Here is an 18,753-nt window from a genome sequence, read left to right on the forward strand (position 1 = left end):
CCAAACTATTTTCTGTGAAACAAACACAAGAAAATGTAAAAAATATTTTCCGTAAAACTTTTTACATGTAAACAAACGGACCTTAAAATTTGAAAGAATTTAATATTTTAAATTAAGGTTTGAGAGATACATGGAAAATGCTCTGTTTTCCATATCCACCTATGAAGCAAATATCGGTCACGGGCTTCCTTTTTATTTTTATTTTTTCCATTTCAACTGTTTCTTTTCATTTTTATGATAATTGAGTCATGATTAGGATAAAAAAAGAGATAGTGCTACCGGTTGATCAGACGGCACCAGGTCATTTTCATATATAATTCTTAGGTTATTTATATATATATATATATGAAGAAAAAAAAAACTGCTGTGATGCTGCGGTCAAAGTACTGTGATGATCAACGTGTATACAGTTCTGCCATTAAGAATGATGTGTAGAAGAGCTCGTCTTTTTTATGAAGCTCATTCAGGATGTACAACAATTAAAGAATAGATATCAAAATTTTCAGAAAATAATGCGCCAATTTTACTCCTTACATAATCCTAAAATTAGCTATCTAGTCCTATTCCATGACAACAAATTAGAAGAAAACTCAATGTTGTCAAAAAAAACGAAGAAGAAGAAAAAGCTAGATTCCCTTTCTTCTTTTTGGTTCACACAGCATTTAAAAGATATTGCTTTCTCTATTACCAGCAGAAGCCTTATGGTGACGCCTCGAACCAGATCTCCTATCCCTCCCATGTCTTGGAATCTTCTTCCCTTGATTTCTTCCACGGGTAATGATATTCGGCAATGCTGGTGGGCGTCGTATCACCGCAACTGGTGGAGGCATGTGCTCCAATAAATCTCTATGGTATGCCTGTGAAGAAAACAAAAGCAATAATAAATAATTACATGCACCTACCAAACCTACAAATGCCCACTTCCATTTTTATCCAACAAAAGCCAACTGATACGGAATATGGTGTTTTTACATGCCATGCACTAATGTAAACGATTTTTTTTTACCATATTTGGACCTTTTTTAAGTCCAGTGTATTTGAGGAATTCAGAAAATGATATATTTGTTATTAAGCTCTGAATTTTCAATCCCTTGAAGTTAATACGCCAATACGGAATATGTACCTGTATGACAAAATTGCGTCTTTCACAATCCAGGAACATATTGATATGCCAATCAACTTTCGCCATTATTTTATCCCTTACTATACCAAAGCTTAACTGATCCCGGGATGTAAAACGATCAACTTCATTAAACCACAGGCAGGTAAATAGATTTGTGATCGGAATATGTTCCTTTATGAGAACACAACCTTCAGGAACGTCTACAGAAAGCCAGTTGAGCACCAAAAAGACAGATTTTTAGTAGAAAAATGGTTGAAAACCTGTATAAGAAAAAGGCATGAACATATTTGTATTCTTTTAGAATATCGTACATACCACTGATTATAGGAAGCTTGGCCTCTGAATACGGTGTTAACCCTTCTGTTCTATAAAAATCCACCTGCGCATCAATCGAGGAATTATCGTATTTTCCCGCAGCTTTGTTTGCTTCAGCCTCTACAAAGACATCAAATCGTCTGTAGTGTCTTGAGATTGCAAAATTTGCATTTTGGCGCCACAAGAATCTGAGAAGAAGAATGACCAAGTAAGATAACAGTCATATTAAACTCAACTGAATCCTCAAATCTAAAGTCAAAAACTCAAAGCATCCTCGGGACTGATGTCTATTGGGAGGCTATATTCACTAGGTTACAAAAGCTCTATATAGAACCTAGTTTCCTTAATCAAGTTAACAGTTTTTGTTACCATCAAGGAAGAAAAAAAGGTAGTAGTTTTCATTACAAAGTAAATAGCAGGTTGTGCTACCTTTCATCTTTTCCATACTCCAAATCAACAAGAATGTGTTACTTGGAATTGGTTGTGAGTGTCGGATACAGGTAATGTTCATTTTTTTCCCAAATTTTCCCATGTATTTGGACGATGGTCCATGTCTCCATACCCAAGTCAGACATGGGTACTTTGAGAAAAATGAGGAGTTGAAGCAACATAAATAGCTATGAAGCAACAATTTGGTTAATTCTTGAATGATAAAGTGACCTTCAAGTTCAATTATAACTCATAAATGCAGTTCATCTGACAGGAGAAATCATATAATCTAGAAATTCTAGAACCGATTTTAAAAATCATAAAACAGAGAGCACCTCTCAAGAATTTGATAAGGATCCACAACAAGCTGGAGCTTTCCATCGATCCATATAGAGTAGCGAATATTTGGGAATATTCTATGTAATAAAAGCTTCGGGACCTGCCATAAAAACATGCCAGGTTAAAAAGACTAAGCAGCCCTTAACTGTTGATAACCTAAAGAAACTTCTGATAAGGATTAATGCACCAGAGTTCCCTGAACTTTCACCAAATATCAAACTAGCCATTACAGTCATATTTTGTGAACAAAGGCATATAACTATAGGTCCACTCCAAAGAGGAAAAGTAAACGACCCAATTCTCCTTTATGACCTCTTATCTCTTCTCACCCTCGTAAATGCTTTAAAAGAAGACACTGGTAGCATCAGAACCAGAGAATGAATCCAACTACCTAAGAAAAGTTCATAATTGTCACCAAAAATCAAAGAGACTAATATCAAATTAGGTTTACTAGTACTAGTTATAAGTACCATGATACATAGGGTCGGGTCCATATACAAGAGGATTTTATAAATGTTAAAAGTTGAAACAGATTACAAAAGTCAAAGCAATGATAAAGAAAGAAAAGGAAACGAAGTAGAAAGCAAAGCAAAAACAAACTATGCCAACCTTCCCATTACGTCTCGCATCACTATAAGGGACATTGTGGATCACAATAATTCTCCACAAGCCCACCCTTTTACTGCTGTCCAACATACTTCTGTTCTTCATATATGCTTCTGTTTCTTCATCGATAAACATGTAGAAAGGAACATTTCTCTTTGCTTCTTCACTGATGTTCCTCGGCTGCTGTATTAAGTCATAGTTCCCTGGAGAATAATAAATAAAGCAATGATGAGGATCAAGCATACATCTTGTGGAAGCATGAATGCCTATCAGTACCAAATATCGCAGACGCAACAATGATCTCATGGAACTGCTGCAACTCTGCAAGGTCAGACTTGTCAAAATCAAATCCAGTCTGGTGACCAGGTTTACTTCCCTTCACGAATCTGACAGAAAGGATATAGATTATAATATTAATCGGCAACAGGAAGAACAAGATTTAGTTATGAAGACAAAAAATTAATTGAAGTATTTAAATACACAATGTAAACCATAAAAATCACAGAAATCTCTACCTGAAACGTTGTTATTAGTATGCTATACTAAAGTACTTATAAGGGGAGCTAAACCTACCCACAGTGGACTACCATTGACTCTTTTATATCAAAAGAATCATTTCTTTGCTTTAGAGATGGATATCCACCAAAGTCAGAGCCCCCGTGTGGTTCAGTTTTAATTGGATTTTCATCATGAACATATGTCAAATTATGAAGCACTGGAGATTCTGATGGGGAGCTTGGCATGCTAGCTATGGCCTGATCCACAGGGAGGTAACATACTGGACATGCTGAAAAAGGGATGAGCAAGGATAAAATTAGTAGCAAGACAATGACACATTCTAAATATTCACATATTGCTGCATGCCTGATAAGATGAGAATGTCATTTCATTGTTATTATGATCATGTATGGATCAACTTTTTGTGGTGCAAAAGTTATAAGAAAAAGATAAATAAAATTATATTTAATGCAACTCTGATTATAAGAAAAAGAATAATGAACCTAAACTTACGCCGAGGCCCAATCCGTCTAAGATGAGGAGGAGGGGGAGGAGGGAATGTGAAATTCGCACATGGATGGTTTGCACCTTTAGGAACAGAAGCTTGAAATCTATTTCCATCCCCTCCTTTCTGCCTATTCCTCCTCCCAAGGATCCGTGAAGCATCAGTTCTGGTAGCGTTAATGTAATGAGCCATGCTCATAGTTCCAATTCGTTGATCAACATTTGGACTATTGCTTTCTGTTTTGTTAATCATGCAGAATCCAAACCAGGATGAAGATGAATAAGTTATTGTCTACATTAAATTACCACGATGAGAATGAAAAGTCACACTACATAAACAGGTAAACAAGCTAATAAAAGACCAAGTACAGGAAAAAACATGGCAACCGATGCCTTAGTACTCAAATCAAAATTCAAGAATAAAGTTAAAACTTGAATCCAGTGTAACAGGAAAGATGAACAGACCTTTGTTGACAACAAAAGAACCCAAAACAAAGACCAAAACAGCAAGGGCAACCATAAGCAGCATGGAAATTTTCCGACGACCTAGATACCGATACCAAATGGAGGGGAAAGACCTCTCCTTTTCCCTAGTTCCTGAAAGCATCATGATTGGATTCTTTCGTACGCTACCAAATGATTTAGAATGCAATAATCTTCCACCACCAGCAATAACATTTTTGATGTTCGGCAATGACCCATAACTCCCTGCACGTAGACCCAATGACCCTCCAGTCATTGTATCACAAACCCAACCCCGTGTTTCTCATTCATTTCCTTTCACCCTCTCATTCACTAATAACAACCCCACAAAGATTCTATCCAGAAAACCGTACAATGAAGAGTTCTCCTATTTTGATGGCAGTTAGAAGCAAATCCAATCACTCAATTCTTGTTTTAGATAAAAATACTGAGAATATTGACCTGTTATTCGAACCTCTATCATGCATATCAATAGATATACCAGCAACACTGTTCTCCAAAGCTTTTAACTTTCCAGATTGTTCCCAAAAGCAATGTGATTGATTTCTGTTAAAACAAACAAACCAAAAAGAAAAAAGCCTGAAGTCAGAAATTCCTTCCTTCAAACACTATAGACAAAGATTGTAACTTTTTCTGCATATGTACTTTGGGAGTTCAGTTATCAAGAACCAAAAAACGAATCTCCATTTTGTTACAAGAATACGAATTAGATTACCACAGAGTACTAACGGCGGGGTAGCCGGTTAGGGTCCTTCCATTATTTTTTTCTCCATGACCATCGAATACATACTCTTTTTTTAAGAGAGTAATATATACATATTAAAGGTGTTAATAAATGCATTGATAAATAATGGAGAAAAACGTAATAGGAGTCGAATCCTCTAATATCAAACCTTTGGTCAAGAAAATACACAAAATTAATGCCAAATCGCAATAAAGCTGTTCCTTTAACCAATGTGATTGAATTCTGCTAACAATGAAAAGCTATAAAAAATGTGGCAAAATTAACACTTTTTTTTCCACAGAAATGCTACCATAAATAAAAATACATGATTCAATTTAACTTAACTTGATCACAAAAAACAATGGATTGGATTCTATTAACCCAAAAGAAGAAAAATAAACAAAGAAAAGATCAAACATGGAAATTCGGCATTGGAAACTAACATCCAGTTTTGAATTTCACTTGATTTCCAGAACCGATGTGATTCAATATATTAAAGAATACCCACCTGACAAAAAAATTTAATTAAAAAATTGGGTCTTTATCCATGAAATCAGAGAGAAATGGGTAAGACCCAAAACCCAGAAAAAAAACAAAAACAAAATTTTTAATCACAGTTTAAATGAAATCATTGAGTTTCCAGGAGTTCAAATCCAAACGCAAATCAGAACCCAACAACAGAAGGAAATTAAACAAATTTTGCGACAAATGTGGGGGAAATCACTTACATTTAAGAAAAATATACGCCCCTCCCTCTTTGGATATATTTTTCTTTTTGGATCTTTTTGCTTCCTTAAATTTTTGTTGAATGTTTTGAGATTTTTTTCCCTGATGGTGATTGTTTTGGTAAGAGAAAAAAATGAAAATTACTCATTTAATTTTATTTTTATAAAATAAATAAAATTTTGAGACAAAAATCTGATAAATTTTGCTAACTTTTTCTTGGATAATAATTTAATTTGTCTTACTTCAATTAAAAATATTATATAAAGACTACATGCGTAAAATATCATGATATCATAAATGTTTATTAGCTTAAGAGAGTTTACAATCCTACCGATAATCAAATCAATTAAATTAATTGTTTAATGTATAAATATTTTACATCCAGTTTAAATAAAAAAAATTTAAAAGTTTATAAAAATAATGTATATTAAAAATAATTCCTATCACACATTGATATAAGAACGTTTGCACTAAAATCTAGATCTATCTCCACTAAATTTTTTCATTGAAAACTTAGTTTGTAAAACCTAATGACTCACTTATTTTACGTACAAAATGCACTCCTAAATTGTAATTTTTATAGAACAATTTAATTACAAAAAACTCGACCTATAAAACTTATGCAAGTCTTGAATATAAAGCATATTGGACTTGCTATCGTAAAGAATCAATCACTATCTTCATCCCTACCAAAGTAGCAGCAAATGCAACATCAAGAATTTCCTAATAAAGTCCAGGATATTTAAGAGATATTTAAGAGATATTCAAGATAAGTTTCAAACTCAGTCGATCCAATCTCCTTAATTCAAGAGATCTGATTTGTTTGATCTGATCTGATCCAATTCAATTCGCAATTATTTGTTACTTCAAATTATTGATCTTCAAAGATTGGCCAACACACTTCTAAAATATTAGCTAAGGTTATTAGTTCTTTCTTACAAGAAGATCCAACTTTAGGAGCTTAGCTCGTTGTTATACCATTTTCATCTGAGCTTTTATGTAAAAGAGTGTCTTCTAACCCAACCTTTACATGTTCAAGCAACCCCTAGTCAAATACTAAGCTTGAGCTAGCAATGTTAGGGCAAATGCAAGCGGTATTGTATCTACTCCTTTCTCAATTGGTTCCATCTTCAACTTGATGTTTTGGATCGGTTGTCACATGTTTCCCTTCATGCCACTTCTGGGAATATTTCAACTCAAATGATCAAAGAAAGAAAAGGTAACTGGACTCGACGATGCACAAACGCAGATAATTTCCTAAAAGATCATTTGTTTGAACTTCCCAAAAGAGACAATCCTTCTCAACAACATTGTCATTTTTTTAGTAATTGTATTTCAATAATTGTTAAGAATCTAGTTTATTGCAGCAATTGCAAACAAGGTAGCATAAGTTGGTTCTAGTTCAGATACTTTGAAGTCAAAACCTTGAGGCTAGGTTGGTTGAACTCCATTGGTATTGGTATTGGCTATTTCATCATAAGATTCCTCCAGCTCCTCATCTTTCATACGATGATTAAAAAAGGCACTTATCATTACAAGGCTGAAATTGCACCATCTCCCTCGAACAAAAGCCTTCAGATAACTCTTGCATTTAATATTATCAATGAACTTAAGGGGGTTGATTTAAAACTCTAATACCATGCATTTCACATGAGGCTGCATAAAAATTATTGATCCTAACAAATCATTCCTCTCTAGGAAGGCATCAATGTTGTGATCATAGAAGCTCTTTTCCTTAATATTTCTTTCTTTAATGAAAACTTTCTTAGAAAAAGCTTTATATATGTTGCCATAGGCAATGTTGAGAAAGGTTTTCTTAGTAACTTCCTGTAACAAAGAAGGAAGTCCAACTTCCTTTAACTTCTTGTTTCTCTAATTTGTTGATAGTGGAACATTAGGTCTCTTGGTCATTGGCTTCCTTCCAATAACTAGTTCCTTTAAGGTACACATTCTCTTTTAAACTTTCATTTGTTTCAATGGCAGAGGAGTCAAATTCAAGCCTTGTACTTCTTCTCTTTGGTGCAAAAGGAATCAAAGAAGCTTTCCTTTTCTCCCCCATTTTCTTCCCTTTTATCAACTTTCATAGAAGAATAAACCTCTTGGATTCTTGGCAGTAGCAAAACAAGTCTTTCTCTTCTTAACTAGAGTAGTGGTGGTTATAGTTACAATTCTAATTATTACCAATTCATCCTCATTTTCTTGATCAAGCTCAATAGGGACATTAGATCCTTCAACAACGATATCAATAGCAGGAACATTAATCTAAAGTTCAACAATATTGGTAACAAACTCGATAAAAAAGTTACCATTAGCATCATTAAAAATAGATTCATTAACAATATTACTAGGGACAATTTTACCTCATTGTATAGTAACTTCAATGAGTTTTTCTCTGAATTTCAATCATAGATTGTGTTCTAACAAAAGTGGGTTGACAAGAAGGTAAGTCAATTTCAGCCAAAAGTCTTGTAACATGTTTTAATTGTTGAGCATCATGGAAGATAGGATTTGTTCTCAACTAATCAGTCTTAGTTCCTTCTTTGAAAATGGGTTTCCCCCTTCTTTTTTACCTTTTTGAATAGCTAGTTGATCTGTTTTATTTATATACATCAAATTAAGCTCCTTAAACACTTAAAGATCTTATTTTCGAGTAGTCTGTATTGTCTTTTGTTATATTTTCGCACTTTATAACTTTGATATTTAATTTTAGTTTTTAGTACATTTTAATGCTTTTCTAAATAAAATGGAAATTATAATCCATTAGGGACTTAACATTTGAGTTAAGCTTGTTTCAAGCACCTAGTTGATGCGAGACTGAGAAAAGAAGCTGGAACTAGAGCCAAAGTCCCGACACCAATGCATGACACTAAGGTGGTGATGTCACGAGACCAGCCTTCTATTGAAAAAAATCCGGTTTGAAAATGATTTTCTTGCATAGAGAAAAATAAAATTATTGAAAATCAACCTAGTTTGTGATATTTATAGCAATAAACCTTAGACTGAAATTGTACCTGTGTTTCGGATAGCCATATCTTTATCGTTCTCGACTTTCAACCAAACGATCTTATCCACTATTCTCGTACCACGAATTGCTTCGAAATAGTTTTTTTTTCTTTGGGGTGAAAATTTAAATTCTCTTCTCAAATAGAAATCGACAGAATCGTTATTCTGGAAAATATATTTAATTCTAAGAGAATAAAAGCCCATCTATTTTCGAACAAAACAAAGATACCTAAAGTTCTATCAATAGCCCTACCGGTGCCCTCTATTTATAGAGAGTGAAGGTAGAACCCTTGTTGAATTGTAGAAGTATATTTCAACTAGAAAAATGAAATCCTAGTTCAACGAGGATGTAGGGGGCGACAACCCTAATTAAGAATACTAGAGTTTGTGACCGCTTCTGGACGTACTAACGTCAAAAGTGTGAATATTGCGTTAAAATATAGTGTAACAGCCTGGTTTTAGCTAAATTGGAACAGTGGTTTTGGAACCACAAATTTGAGGTTAAAAAATTATTTTAATATTATTTTATGTGTTTACAGCATGTGATTATATATGTGTGAAAATTTCGTGAGATAATTTTATCGTTTAATAGCTTAATTTGAGAAAAAAAGACTTAATTGCGTAAAATGCAAAAGTGGCATGCTATAAGTTAAAAGTGCTTAATTGCCATGGCTTATTAAGTGAAAGGTCCTTATGTTGTTATTAGACCATTTTTAGTGGAGATGGACATAAATGGCCTTATAATTGACGATTAAATGGTTTATTAACCAAGGGTAAAATGGTAAACTAAGTGTTAAGTTAGAATAAATAAAAGAAAAACAATTTAAAGCTTATATTTAAACAATTTAAAGCTTATATTCTCATCATTTTGAACCGAAAATAAAAGAAAGAAGAAGCTATTTTCATGTTTTAAGGTTCGGCCATGTTGAAGCTTAATTGAAGGTCCGTTTTTGTTCCATTATCGATGATTTCTATATTTTTGTGATCGTTGCTTCGTGTTTTAGCTAGCCCATACCTTAGTTTTTGAATTTGTTGATGATTCTATGAAGTGTCATTGTTGAATCTATGAGCTTTGTGATAGTTGATGATGAAAAATGGATATTTGTTGATAGATTATCAAGTTTTATTAAGTGGTTTTTTTACAAAAATGTCAAATAGGGATTTATTTGTGAAAATGTGAAAATATGTGGTTAGATGTGTGAATCAATGATAAATATGAGTTAATATATATATACACTAGGAGAATTCGGCTAGCATGTATTTGAAAGAAATTGTGTAATTTTGTGTATTTGTGAAATAATGACTAAATTGTAAGAAATGTGAAACTTTAGCGGCTAAAGTGAAAAAATGCTCAAATATGTGTTTGTGGACTAAATTGAATGCGTTGATGAATAAAAAGGGTTAATTTTGAATGTATATAGATCAAGAACGAAAGAAATTGAATTTAGATCGGGAGAAGTCGAAAGTTATTGAATAGTCTATCTGGCCCCTCTATTCTGACTACGAGGTAAGTTCATATGCAAATAAATATCTTTAAATTGAATTACATGTGTTTAATTGTCATGGAAATGTTATAAATGTTGAATGAGCACTTACGAGTAAGAATCAACAGAGTTACGATATCCGAAAGTCCCGTACGAACCTTAGGAATAGAATAGGATACGAATGTCATGACATTAGGTTATCGAGATGTGATTACATGTAAGACCATGTATGGGACATTGGCATTGTATTGAGATTATGTGTAAGACCATGTCTGGGACATTGGCATCGTTAATCGATTTCATGTAAGACTCTGTCCGGGACAGTGGCATCAATATATAATAACATGTAAGACTATATCTGTGATATGGCATTGTATGAGCTTTATGTAATTTTCGAGTATCCTTAATGATTCCGAATGGTTCATCGGGCAAAGTCAAGTCGAGAAAGAATATGTGAAAGAGCTAAGTGATTCAAGTACGTACGAAATTCATACAAGTACTGAAAAGGGGAAATATTTGATGAACTCGATTAAGACATTGAATATATGTTCAATGAGAAATGTTTGTGCATTTGAATGCGATTAGCTATGTTTAGCATATTTGAATTGATATGCAAATATTCATGTGTTGATTTTATTTGTATATGGCTTAACAAGCTTTTAAAGCTCACTTTGTGTGCTATTTCCCTATTTTATAGATTATCGAAGCTAGCTCGGATTCGGGAATCGTCAGGAAACGTCATCACACTATTGATCATCTCGTTGGTACTTTTGAGAGTTTTGTATATATGGTATATGGCATGTATAGGCTAGTGTCATATTGGTATGTTTTGAGTTATGATTTAGCCATGAGATTTGGCTTGTAAACGTTGGTGTATATGGCCATTTAAGTTGGCTTGAATTATATGTTTGATAAGTGGTATATGTGATGTATATAATGCATTATATGTTGGCTTGTTTTGGTATGGTTATGAGTTGGCTATTTTGGATAGTTGTAAGTTGGTGTATTAATGCTTGAGGAATGGTATATCATGGTAGTTTTGTAGATGATGAATTGGTATGTTTGGGAGGCATGATTTAGCTGATGGAAAGGTGATGAAAATATATTACAAATTTATGTGAGATTGATGATTGTGGCACATTGATTTGGTATGTTTTTGAATATAGAATTAAGTAGTTGAAATGGTTGAGTATAGATGACATGATAGGTGTATGAATTGGCATGTTTTGGCTGCTTATATATATGTTTTGAAATGGTACCAATTTGGTTATTTTGTGTGCATGAGAAAAGGGTGGCAAATTGACTTTTCAAATGGCCTATTTTTGTCCATATGGGCAGAGACACGGGCGTGCGTCTCAGCTGTTGCGACACACGGTCATGCTACATGGCCGTGTGTCCCCTGAGGCACCCTTTCTAATTAAGGTAGTATACCCTACAGTTTTGACACGGCTTAGACACACGGGCTTGTCTACTGACTGTGTGTGGCACATGGGCTGGCACATGGGCGTGTGGTCGACTGTGTGACCCAAGTTAGTAACCCCTTTAGTTTTCCCACGGCCATGGCATTCGAGCGTATCTTCGGCCGTGTGGCACAAGTCAGTATGTATGCCCTGTTTTCACATGGTCTGTGACACGGGCGTGTCTGGTGATCGTGTGTGGCACACGGCCTGTTCACACGGGCTTGTGACCCTTATATGTTTGAAAATTTTCTAAATTTTCCAAAGTTTACAAATGTTATCAGTTTAGTCCCAAATTACTTCTAAGCATGTTTTAAGGTCTCGTAGAGCCTTACAAGGGACATTGTGAATGATTTGATTGGATTTTGAGCATGAATGTATAAATGTATGTGAATGAGATGTGTTATTCGGTAATGCCTAGTAACCCTATTCCGGTAACGGATATGAGTTAGAGGTGTTACATATAGAATTTTGAGGCGATATTCGCAAGCATACGGATCTAGTTGTAATATAGTTTTACAACGAAATGGGTGAGTACTCCGAGGATCGTCCCCAAGAGAGGAAGAGGCTAGATCATTTTTAACCTACACATTGAAAGATCTAATTAATAATTTATTCAAGTTATAGTATGGAAACGTAAATATAAGGCTTTTGGGGGTTTTTATAATACTAAGAATAAAATAAAATAACATAAAAGAAAACTAAATTTCAAGAGATAAAACTAAATTTCAAGAGATAGAAAAAGCAGAAGGAATCAAATTTGATGATGGGTGATTAGCTTGCTTCGGCAATCTTGATCAATTGTCCTTTCAAGTTCCTTGTCAACCAACTAGTCGCTACACTAGTAGGATCTTCTGATCTTCCACTAACATAACGAGTCGGCAATGACTACTTATCTTCTAACCTCATAGTCTAGATTGGCTTGGGGTGAAGGTGTTGATGGATGGAAAATACCAATTTTGGGTTAATTCTCACCTTGATGACTTCCTTGGGTTGTCAAGCCTAATGTTTGTTTCATACTCTTCCTTTCCCAAACAGTTGATCTGTTGAGTAACCCTACAAAACAATTAATAAATCATGCCTCCACTCGCTAATCCCCCGTAGAAGGATTAGTTCCTCATGGCTTTCATAAATGATATGGAATAGATGGAAGAATAAAGCATTGTGAATGAATTGAAGTGTAGAGTTTAAGCAGATGTTTTCCAAAAAATGCCCTAGGTCATCCCTAAATATCTCAACATGCACAAATTTAATCAACTAAACAAACACAAATTCAACCATTTATAATTCATACTAGCATGCTCGTTTCCTTGTATTTTCTATATCACTTAGTCTAATTGATTGCTTAATGCCTATTTAAGTGTAACATATAGAATTTAATAGTTTGATACTCAAAAATTTAAAGTCAGCTATCATCATGCCAAATTTATTCGTGCACACAAGCAACCTATATACATGCTCCTAACAAATCATTTGTATTTCTACAAGCTCAAGCACACAAAAGACAAGAAAAATCAAAGAAAATATAAAAATTTGAAGCAAATTTTCCATGTTACCCCCCCACAATTTAGTTGGCACATTGTCCTCAATGTGTAGCCCATAAAAAGATAATGACAAAGTTTACCCGATTGATCATGGTCACTCTAACGGCTAATGATGGGTGCTTCTTCTTTGATCATGTGAAGCTCGAATTGTTTGTGTCTCCTCTACGTGGTTTTTTTTTCTTTTAAGGACAAATTAAACAAACTTCAAAAAAAATTACGTATGTATCCTTAATCCTAAAAATAGATTTACATTACCCTAGAATTCAATACAATCCCTAAAATAAAAAATTACAAACAAAGAAATAAGCATTTAATTTTCCTACATTTGTCTACTCCTAATCCTACTAGATTACTCTTGAGTATTAGTCCCCATCTTCCTGAAATCCTCTTTTTCTTCTTTCCCCTTTTTGTTTCATCTATAGAAGAACAAATTCCTTGAATAACTCATCACCGAGTAATTTCCTTGGGCAATTCATGGTTTTATCCATCCGTTTAATGAGTACTCTTGCCCTTTTACATATTCTCGTAATTAGATGTGGGAAAAATATTCCCTTTCCTAAATTCCTCGCACAATCAACCATATTTTTATGTATCTATTTCCAATACGTATTTGCTTCTTTTAGAGGATTCTATAAGTTATGATTGCTTGAATTGGACTAACCTCAGACATTTCTGTTATAGGCCATATTCTTAAACATACGAATTTCATCCACATCTTGGTTTTGGTGTCATTAGCTCTTAATTGAATGTTTTAGGAATTATTGTTCCCATTCGATACGTCCACATCTCTTTCCTTCCTGTTAGGAGTCTCAATATTTCATCTGTATCAATGTTTCTGAATTCTTTCAAACCTGTTTTATAGAGATAATCATGATAATAATATGATGCATCATAAATTTGGCAAATACTCATCTCAGTTACTAGAACATTAACCCCTTTAACCTTCACAAATGACTGTATCTCATAGAACAATTTGATTACTTCCCTTTTTTTTAATGCTAGATAAAATTCTTGCACCACATAAATTATTAGGGGATCTTCGGCTGGAAAATAGAATTTTGTCCATTCCCTTTCAGTTGTGTTTTCCCATATTCTATTGCAATTCCTCATTAAAGGGTCAACTCCCTGTTCTTGAATAAAAGTATACGGTTGTAACCATTGCAGATGCTTATCCATGTCACCTTCTTGAAACTTAATAGCAGGGCTTGAAGCACTTGCGCTGAAACTGGCCGTTTGATAATATGTTCTTATTATGCCTGTAATTTAACCTTTATTGCTGAAAAAAGAGGATTGCCCGCAATTTAATCGTTGTTAATGATAACATAAGGTGGTCATGTGACCTATTTATAGATTAGAAAGAAAGAATAATTTATTCAAGAGTTATAATCTAATTCTACTAAATAAGCAGTTAAAGAGCAAGAACCTTAATATAATTAAGCTATAAAAACATCAATGATTAGGTTAGTTCAAAAAATAGAGTTATGCAATGGTGTCATAACATCCCTAGATGATGTCGCGACGTCGAAGGGAGATTCCTAAATCAGAATTTTGTTCTTTGTTGCGACATTCTGAAGTGGTATCGTGACATGATGATAGATTCATCTATTTTTTCGTAAAATCAACACCTAAGGTTACCTTTTTCCTTATCATTCCTCATATTTTTTGGTTTTCCCTTGATTTCTTGTAAATCCCAAATAGCGCTACACTGTAAGGTTTTTTCTTCTACTACAGTATTAATAGTCCCTCCAAAATAATGTTTTACTCATTGGCCATTAACAAGGAAGGGGGTTTCAATTAACTCTATTTTCCCATCAGGAGTTACATGTTGTATTGTATATGGACTTGTCAATATTGATTTAAGCTTTCCAGGGAATAATTTTAACTTTCAGTTGAATAGCAATATTTTTTGTCTCAGCAAAAATTCTCTTTTTAATCTTTGCGTCATGTTGAAGCCTACTCCTCTTATTGTACATTTTAGTATTTTCATAGGCTATAAATCAGAATTCTACCAATTCTTTGAGTTGGAATAGTCTTTATTTTTTAGCTAATTCTAGATCCAAATTTAACTCTTTGATTGCCTAATGTGCCTTCCTCTCCAATTCGATTGGTAAGTGACAATTCCTACCAAAAACTAGCTTATATGGGGACATGCCTAATGGAGTCTTATATGCTATTTTGTAAGCCCACAATGCATCGTCTAGCTTGGTTACACAATCGTTCTAGCTTGGGTTTACTATTTTCTCCAAAATCTGATTTATTTCCCTATTGAATACTTGTGCTTGCCCATTAGCCTATAGGTGATATGTCGTTGTCATCCTATGTATTATTCTATACTTAGCTAATGCTGTTTCGAACTGCTCGCTACAAAAATGAGATCCTTCAGCACTAACCAGCTCTTGTGGTGTACCAAACCTGGAGAATATGTTTTTCTTAAGGAATCTCACTACAAATTTTGTATCATTAGTAGGTAGTGCGACAGCTTCGACCCATTTTGAGACATAATCTACAGCTATGAGGATATATTGATTCCCAAAAGAACTCAAAAAAGGTCATATGAAATCAATTCTCTAGACATCAAACACTTTAACATCGATTATCCCCGTTTGCGGCATTTCTTCCCTTTTAGATATATTCCCAATTCTCTGGCACCTATAACATCTTTGGACAAATTCAAAGGCGTCTCTATTCATTGTGAGCTAATAAAACCCTGATTGTAGTATTTTTTTAGCCATTCTTTTTCCACCGAAATGCCCTCTACAAGGTGATATGTGACAACCTTGTAAAATATCTTGTATCTCTTCATCTGCTACACATAGCTGGACTAATTGATCTACACATTGTCAAAACACATATGGTTCCTCCTAAATGTAATTTTTTGATTCATGAGCTATCTATTTTTTTTTGCTAAGATGCCTGTGTTGGGAAGACCCTCTTGCAATGTAATTAACATAATATTCATACCATGGTGTTAGATGCTTACCTGGTCTTGATTGATAAATGTCTGCTCTAAATAATTGTTCATCTGCAAATGTCTCCTTAATTTCTTCAATTTCCTCCTCTTTAAATGGTTTTCAATTCTAGATAAGTGATCTGCAATTTGATTCTCAATCCCCTTCCTGTCCATTATCCATAAATCAAATTCTTGAAGTAATAAAACTCATCTCATTAGTCTAGCTTTTGTTTCTTTTTTCTTCATGACGTATTTTAGTGTGGAGTGACTAGTATACACATATACCTGATTTGCCATTAAGTAGGTAGAAAATTTTCTCACACAAACACTACTGTTAACATCCCTTTCTCAGTTGTAGTGTAGTTGCACCGTGCTGAGTTCAATGTTTTGCTAGCATAATGAATACCCCCAAATAGATTATTATGCTTTGTTCCTAACACTACACCTATTGCATAATCACTAGCATTACATAAAATAATAAAAGGTTTCAACCAATTCAGGATAATGATTATAGAAACAGATACGGTTTTTCTTTTATTACCTCAAACGCTTTGATGCAATTTTGGTAAAATATGAAAAGTGTCTCTTTTTGGAAAAGTTGATTCAGAGGTTTATAAATATGAGTAAAATCTTTTATAAATCTACGATAAAATCATGCATGACCTAAAAATTTTTGAACGCCTTTAACATTTGTCAGATTTGAAAGATGCTTGATAAATGCCAGTCCTTCTTTCACCATGAAATGACATTTTTCCCAATCGAGTATCAGGTTAGTTTCCTTGCATCTTTTCAACACTTTTGCATTGAGAGGACAGGTGAAAGTAGTTTTCTCTTGATCATTGGGATGAATTGGGATTTGATGATACCCTGGGTACCCATCAAGGAAGCAATAATAGTCATTTCCTACTAACTGATTAAGCATTTGGTCGATAAAGGGCAATTAAAAATGTTTTTTTTTGTTACATCATTCAATTTCCGATAATCAATGCATACTCTCCGACCTATAACTGTTTGAGTGGAAATTAACTCATTTTTATCCTTCTCGACTACAGTTAGACCTTGCTTCTTTGGAACACACTGGGTTAGGCTAATCTATTCACTATAAGAAATAGCGTAAACAATTCTTGCATCTAGCCATTTAAGTATTTACTTTTTTACCACCTCCTTTATGGATGGATTAAGTCTACACTGAGAGTTTACCACAAGTCTTTTTCCTTCCTCTAATCTGATCTTGTGTTGACAAACGTAGGATTGATTCCTTTATCACTTTTTTTTGCATTTTCAGGATATTTAATAAGGCTTATTCATGTTTTGCATCTAAACTTGCGGTAATAATTACTGGTAAAATATTTTGCATCTAATTCTAGGGGTTTGACAATAAATGGTACCATTATCACTGAGTTTGGGATAATTTGCTCCGGCCTTTCCTTATTTTGTCTCACCGTTCCAATTGAGTTACCATGTGATGATTCTTCTGTTTCACCCTGTCCCCTTCCTCTTTTGTTTCATAACCCATTAATTCTTTCACACTGAACTCTAATTGATTACATTCTTTTTCTCCATGTCCTACGGACTCTAGTTTTTGATTTCGTATTTCAGGACATTTTTCCAAGGTTGATTCATTAATGCTGTGTCTTTCCAATATTTCCATTACATCCTCTTGAGTTTTCATCCAAATACTTTCCTCTGTCATGATATCAAATTTTCGTCTATTTTAACTATCCAACCCGTAGTAAAAATGTTGTATTTGAACTGCAAAATGTATTCCTCTGCCTAATATAAACCTAAGGATTGCCTTGAACCTTTCCCACGCTTGTCTCAAAGTTTGAGTGATGCCCTATTGGAAATAAAATAATTGTATGTAATTACTTAGTACCTTAGTCGTAAGCAACACACGGCGAAGGAATAATTGCACAAAATCGTTTCATGTCGTGATAATTTCTGGAGGAAGTGAGTCTACCCATATTTTTGCCTTTCCATATAACGCAAATGGAATATATAATAACATTATAGTCTTAGATGGGATTCCTGCATAACTAACAGTGTTGCATATAAGGTCAAATTTCCTCAAGAATGTGATAGGATCTTCATTGACATGATTGGTGAACCTAAAATTATTAGAGATCCATGTTAGTAGAGTAGGACTTAATTCAAAATGTGAACTATGAATAACAAGTTGGGAAATGCTAGACCTTAGCCAATTTACATCAAATAATGTCCCCAAGACCTGCATATTGTTAATAACCAATTTTTGAATCGTATCTATAACTTAAAATTTTCCTACTTATTCTATTTAAGTGTGAAAATTAAGATTAACCTAGTGACGTTGCCTCCCCGAAAACGGGCCAACAACTTGACTGCCTTCAGACGTACTAAAGTCCAGAGTGTAAATACTATGTCAAAATATATAATTACGATGCGGTATCTGTAAGTATACGGGTCTAGTTGTAATATAGTTTTACGACGGAATAGGTGAGTACTCCGAAGATCCTACCCAAATGAGGTAAAGGCTAGATCATTTTTAACCTATACACTAAGAGATTTAATTAATACTTTAATCAAGTTATA

At 33.9% G+C, this 18,753-nt stretch overlaps 1 protein-coding gene across 12 annotated transcripts; it reads right to left on the minus strand.

The window, feature by feature from the left end:
• Window positions 1-392: 392 nt before the first annotated feature.
• LOC107895272 (probable hexosyltransferase MUCI70) lies at window positions 393-5,904 on the minus strand. 12 transcript variants are annotated; one of them, XM_041085358.1, is made up of 10 exons: window positions 5,750-5,904; window positions 4,752-4,843; window positions 3,824-4,051; window positions 3,386-3,599; window positions 3,089-3,198; window positions 2,816-3,015; window positions 2,203-2,306; window positions 1,439-1,626; window positions 1,124-1,323; window positions 393-857 (listed from the first exon to the last, which is right to left on the minus strand). In XM_041085358.1, exons 2-10 carry the CDS (start codon window positions 4,762-4,764, stop codon window positions 663-665), a joined length of 1,452 nt encoding a protein of 483 aa, XP_040941292.1. In that variant the 5' UTR covers window positions 4,765-4,843; window positions 5,750-5,904; the 3' UTR covers window positions 393-662. The 12 variants fall into 12 exon arrangements, with proteins under 12 accessions (XP_040941292.1, XP_040941289.1, XP_040941285.1 ...); XM_041085355.1 differs by having other exon boundaries at window positions 4,739-4,843; XM_041085351.1 differs by having other exon boundaries at window positions 4,280-4,843.
• Between the last annotated feature and the right edge of the window lie 12,849 nt (window positions 5,905-18,753).

Source organism: Gossypium hirsutum, chromosome A13 (genome assembly GCF_007990345.1).
Source record: "Gossypium hirsutum isolate 1008001.06 chromosome A13, Gossypium_hirsutum_v2.1, whole genome shotgun sequence".
Classification (NCBI taxonomy): domain Eukaryota; kingdom Viridiplantae; phylum Streptophyta; class Magnoliopsida; order Malvales; family Malvaceae; genus Gossypium; species Gossypium hirsutum.

What these genes read in the sequence shown, in the direction of transcription:
- LOC107895272 (XM_041085351.1), bottom strand. Translation starts at nt 4,553, where the DNA reads ATGACTGGAGGGTCATTGGGTCTACGTGCAGGGAGTTATGGGTCATTG. An exon ending in TGTTGCGTCTGCGATATTTG is followed by an intron (nt 3,016 to 3,088) that starts GTACTGATAGGC and finishes ATTATTCTCCAG; the next exon opens with GGAACTATGACTTAATACAG. An exon ending in CCTTATCAAATTCTTGAGAG is followed by an intron (nt 1,627 to 2,202) that starts GTGCTCTCTGTT and finishes TCTTCTTCTCAG; the next exon opens with ATTCTTGTGGCGCCAAAATG.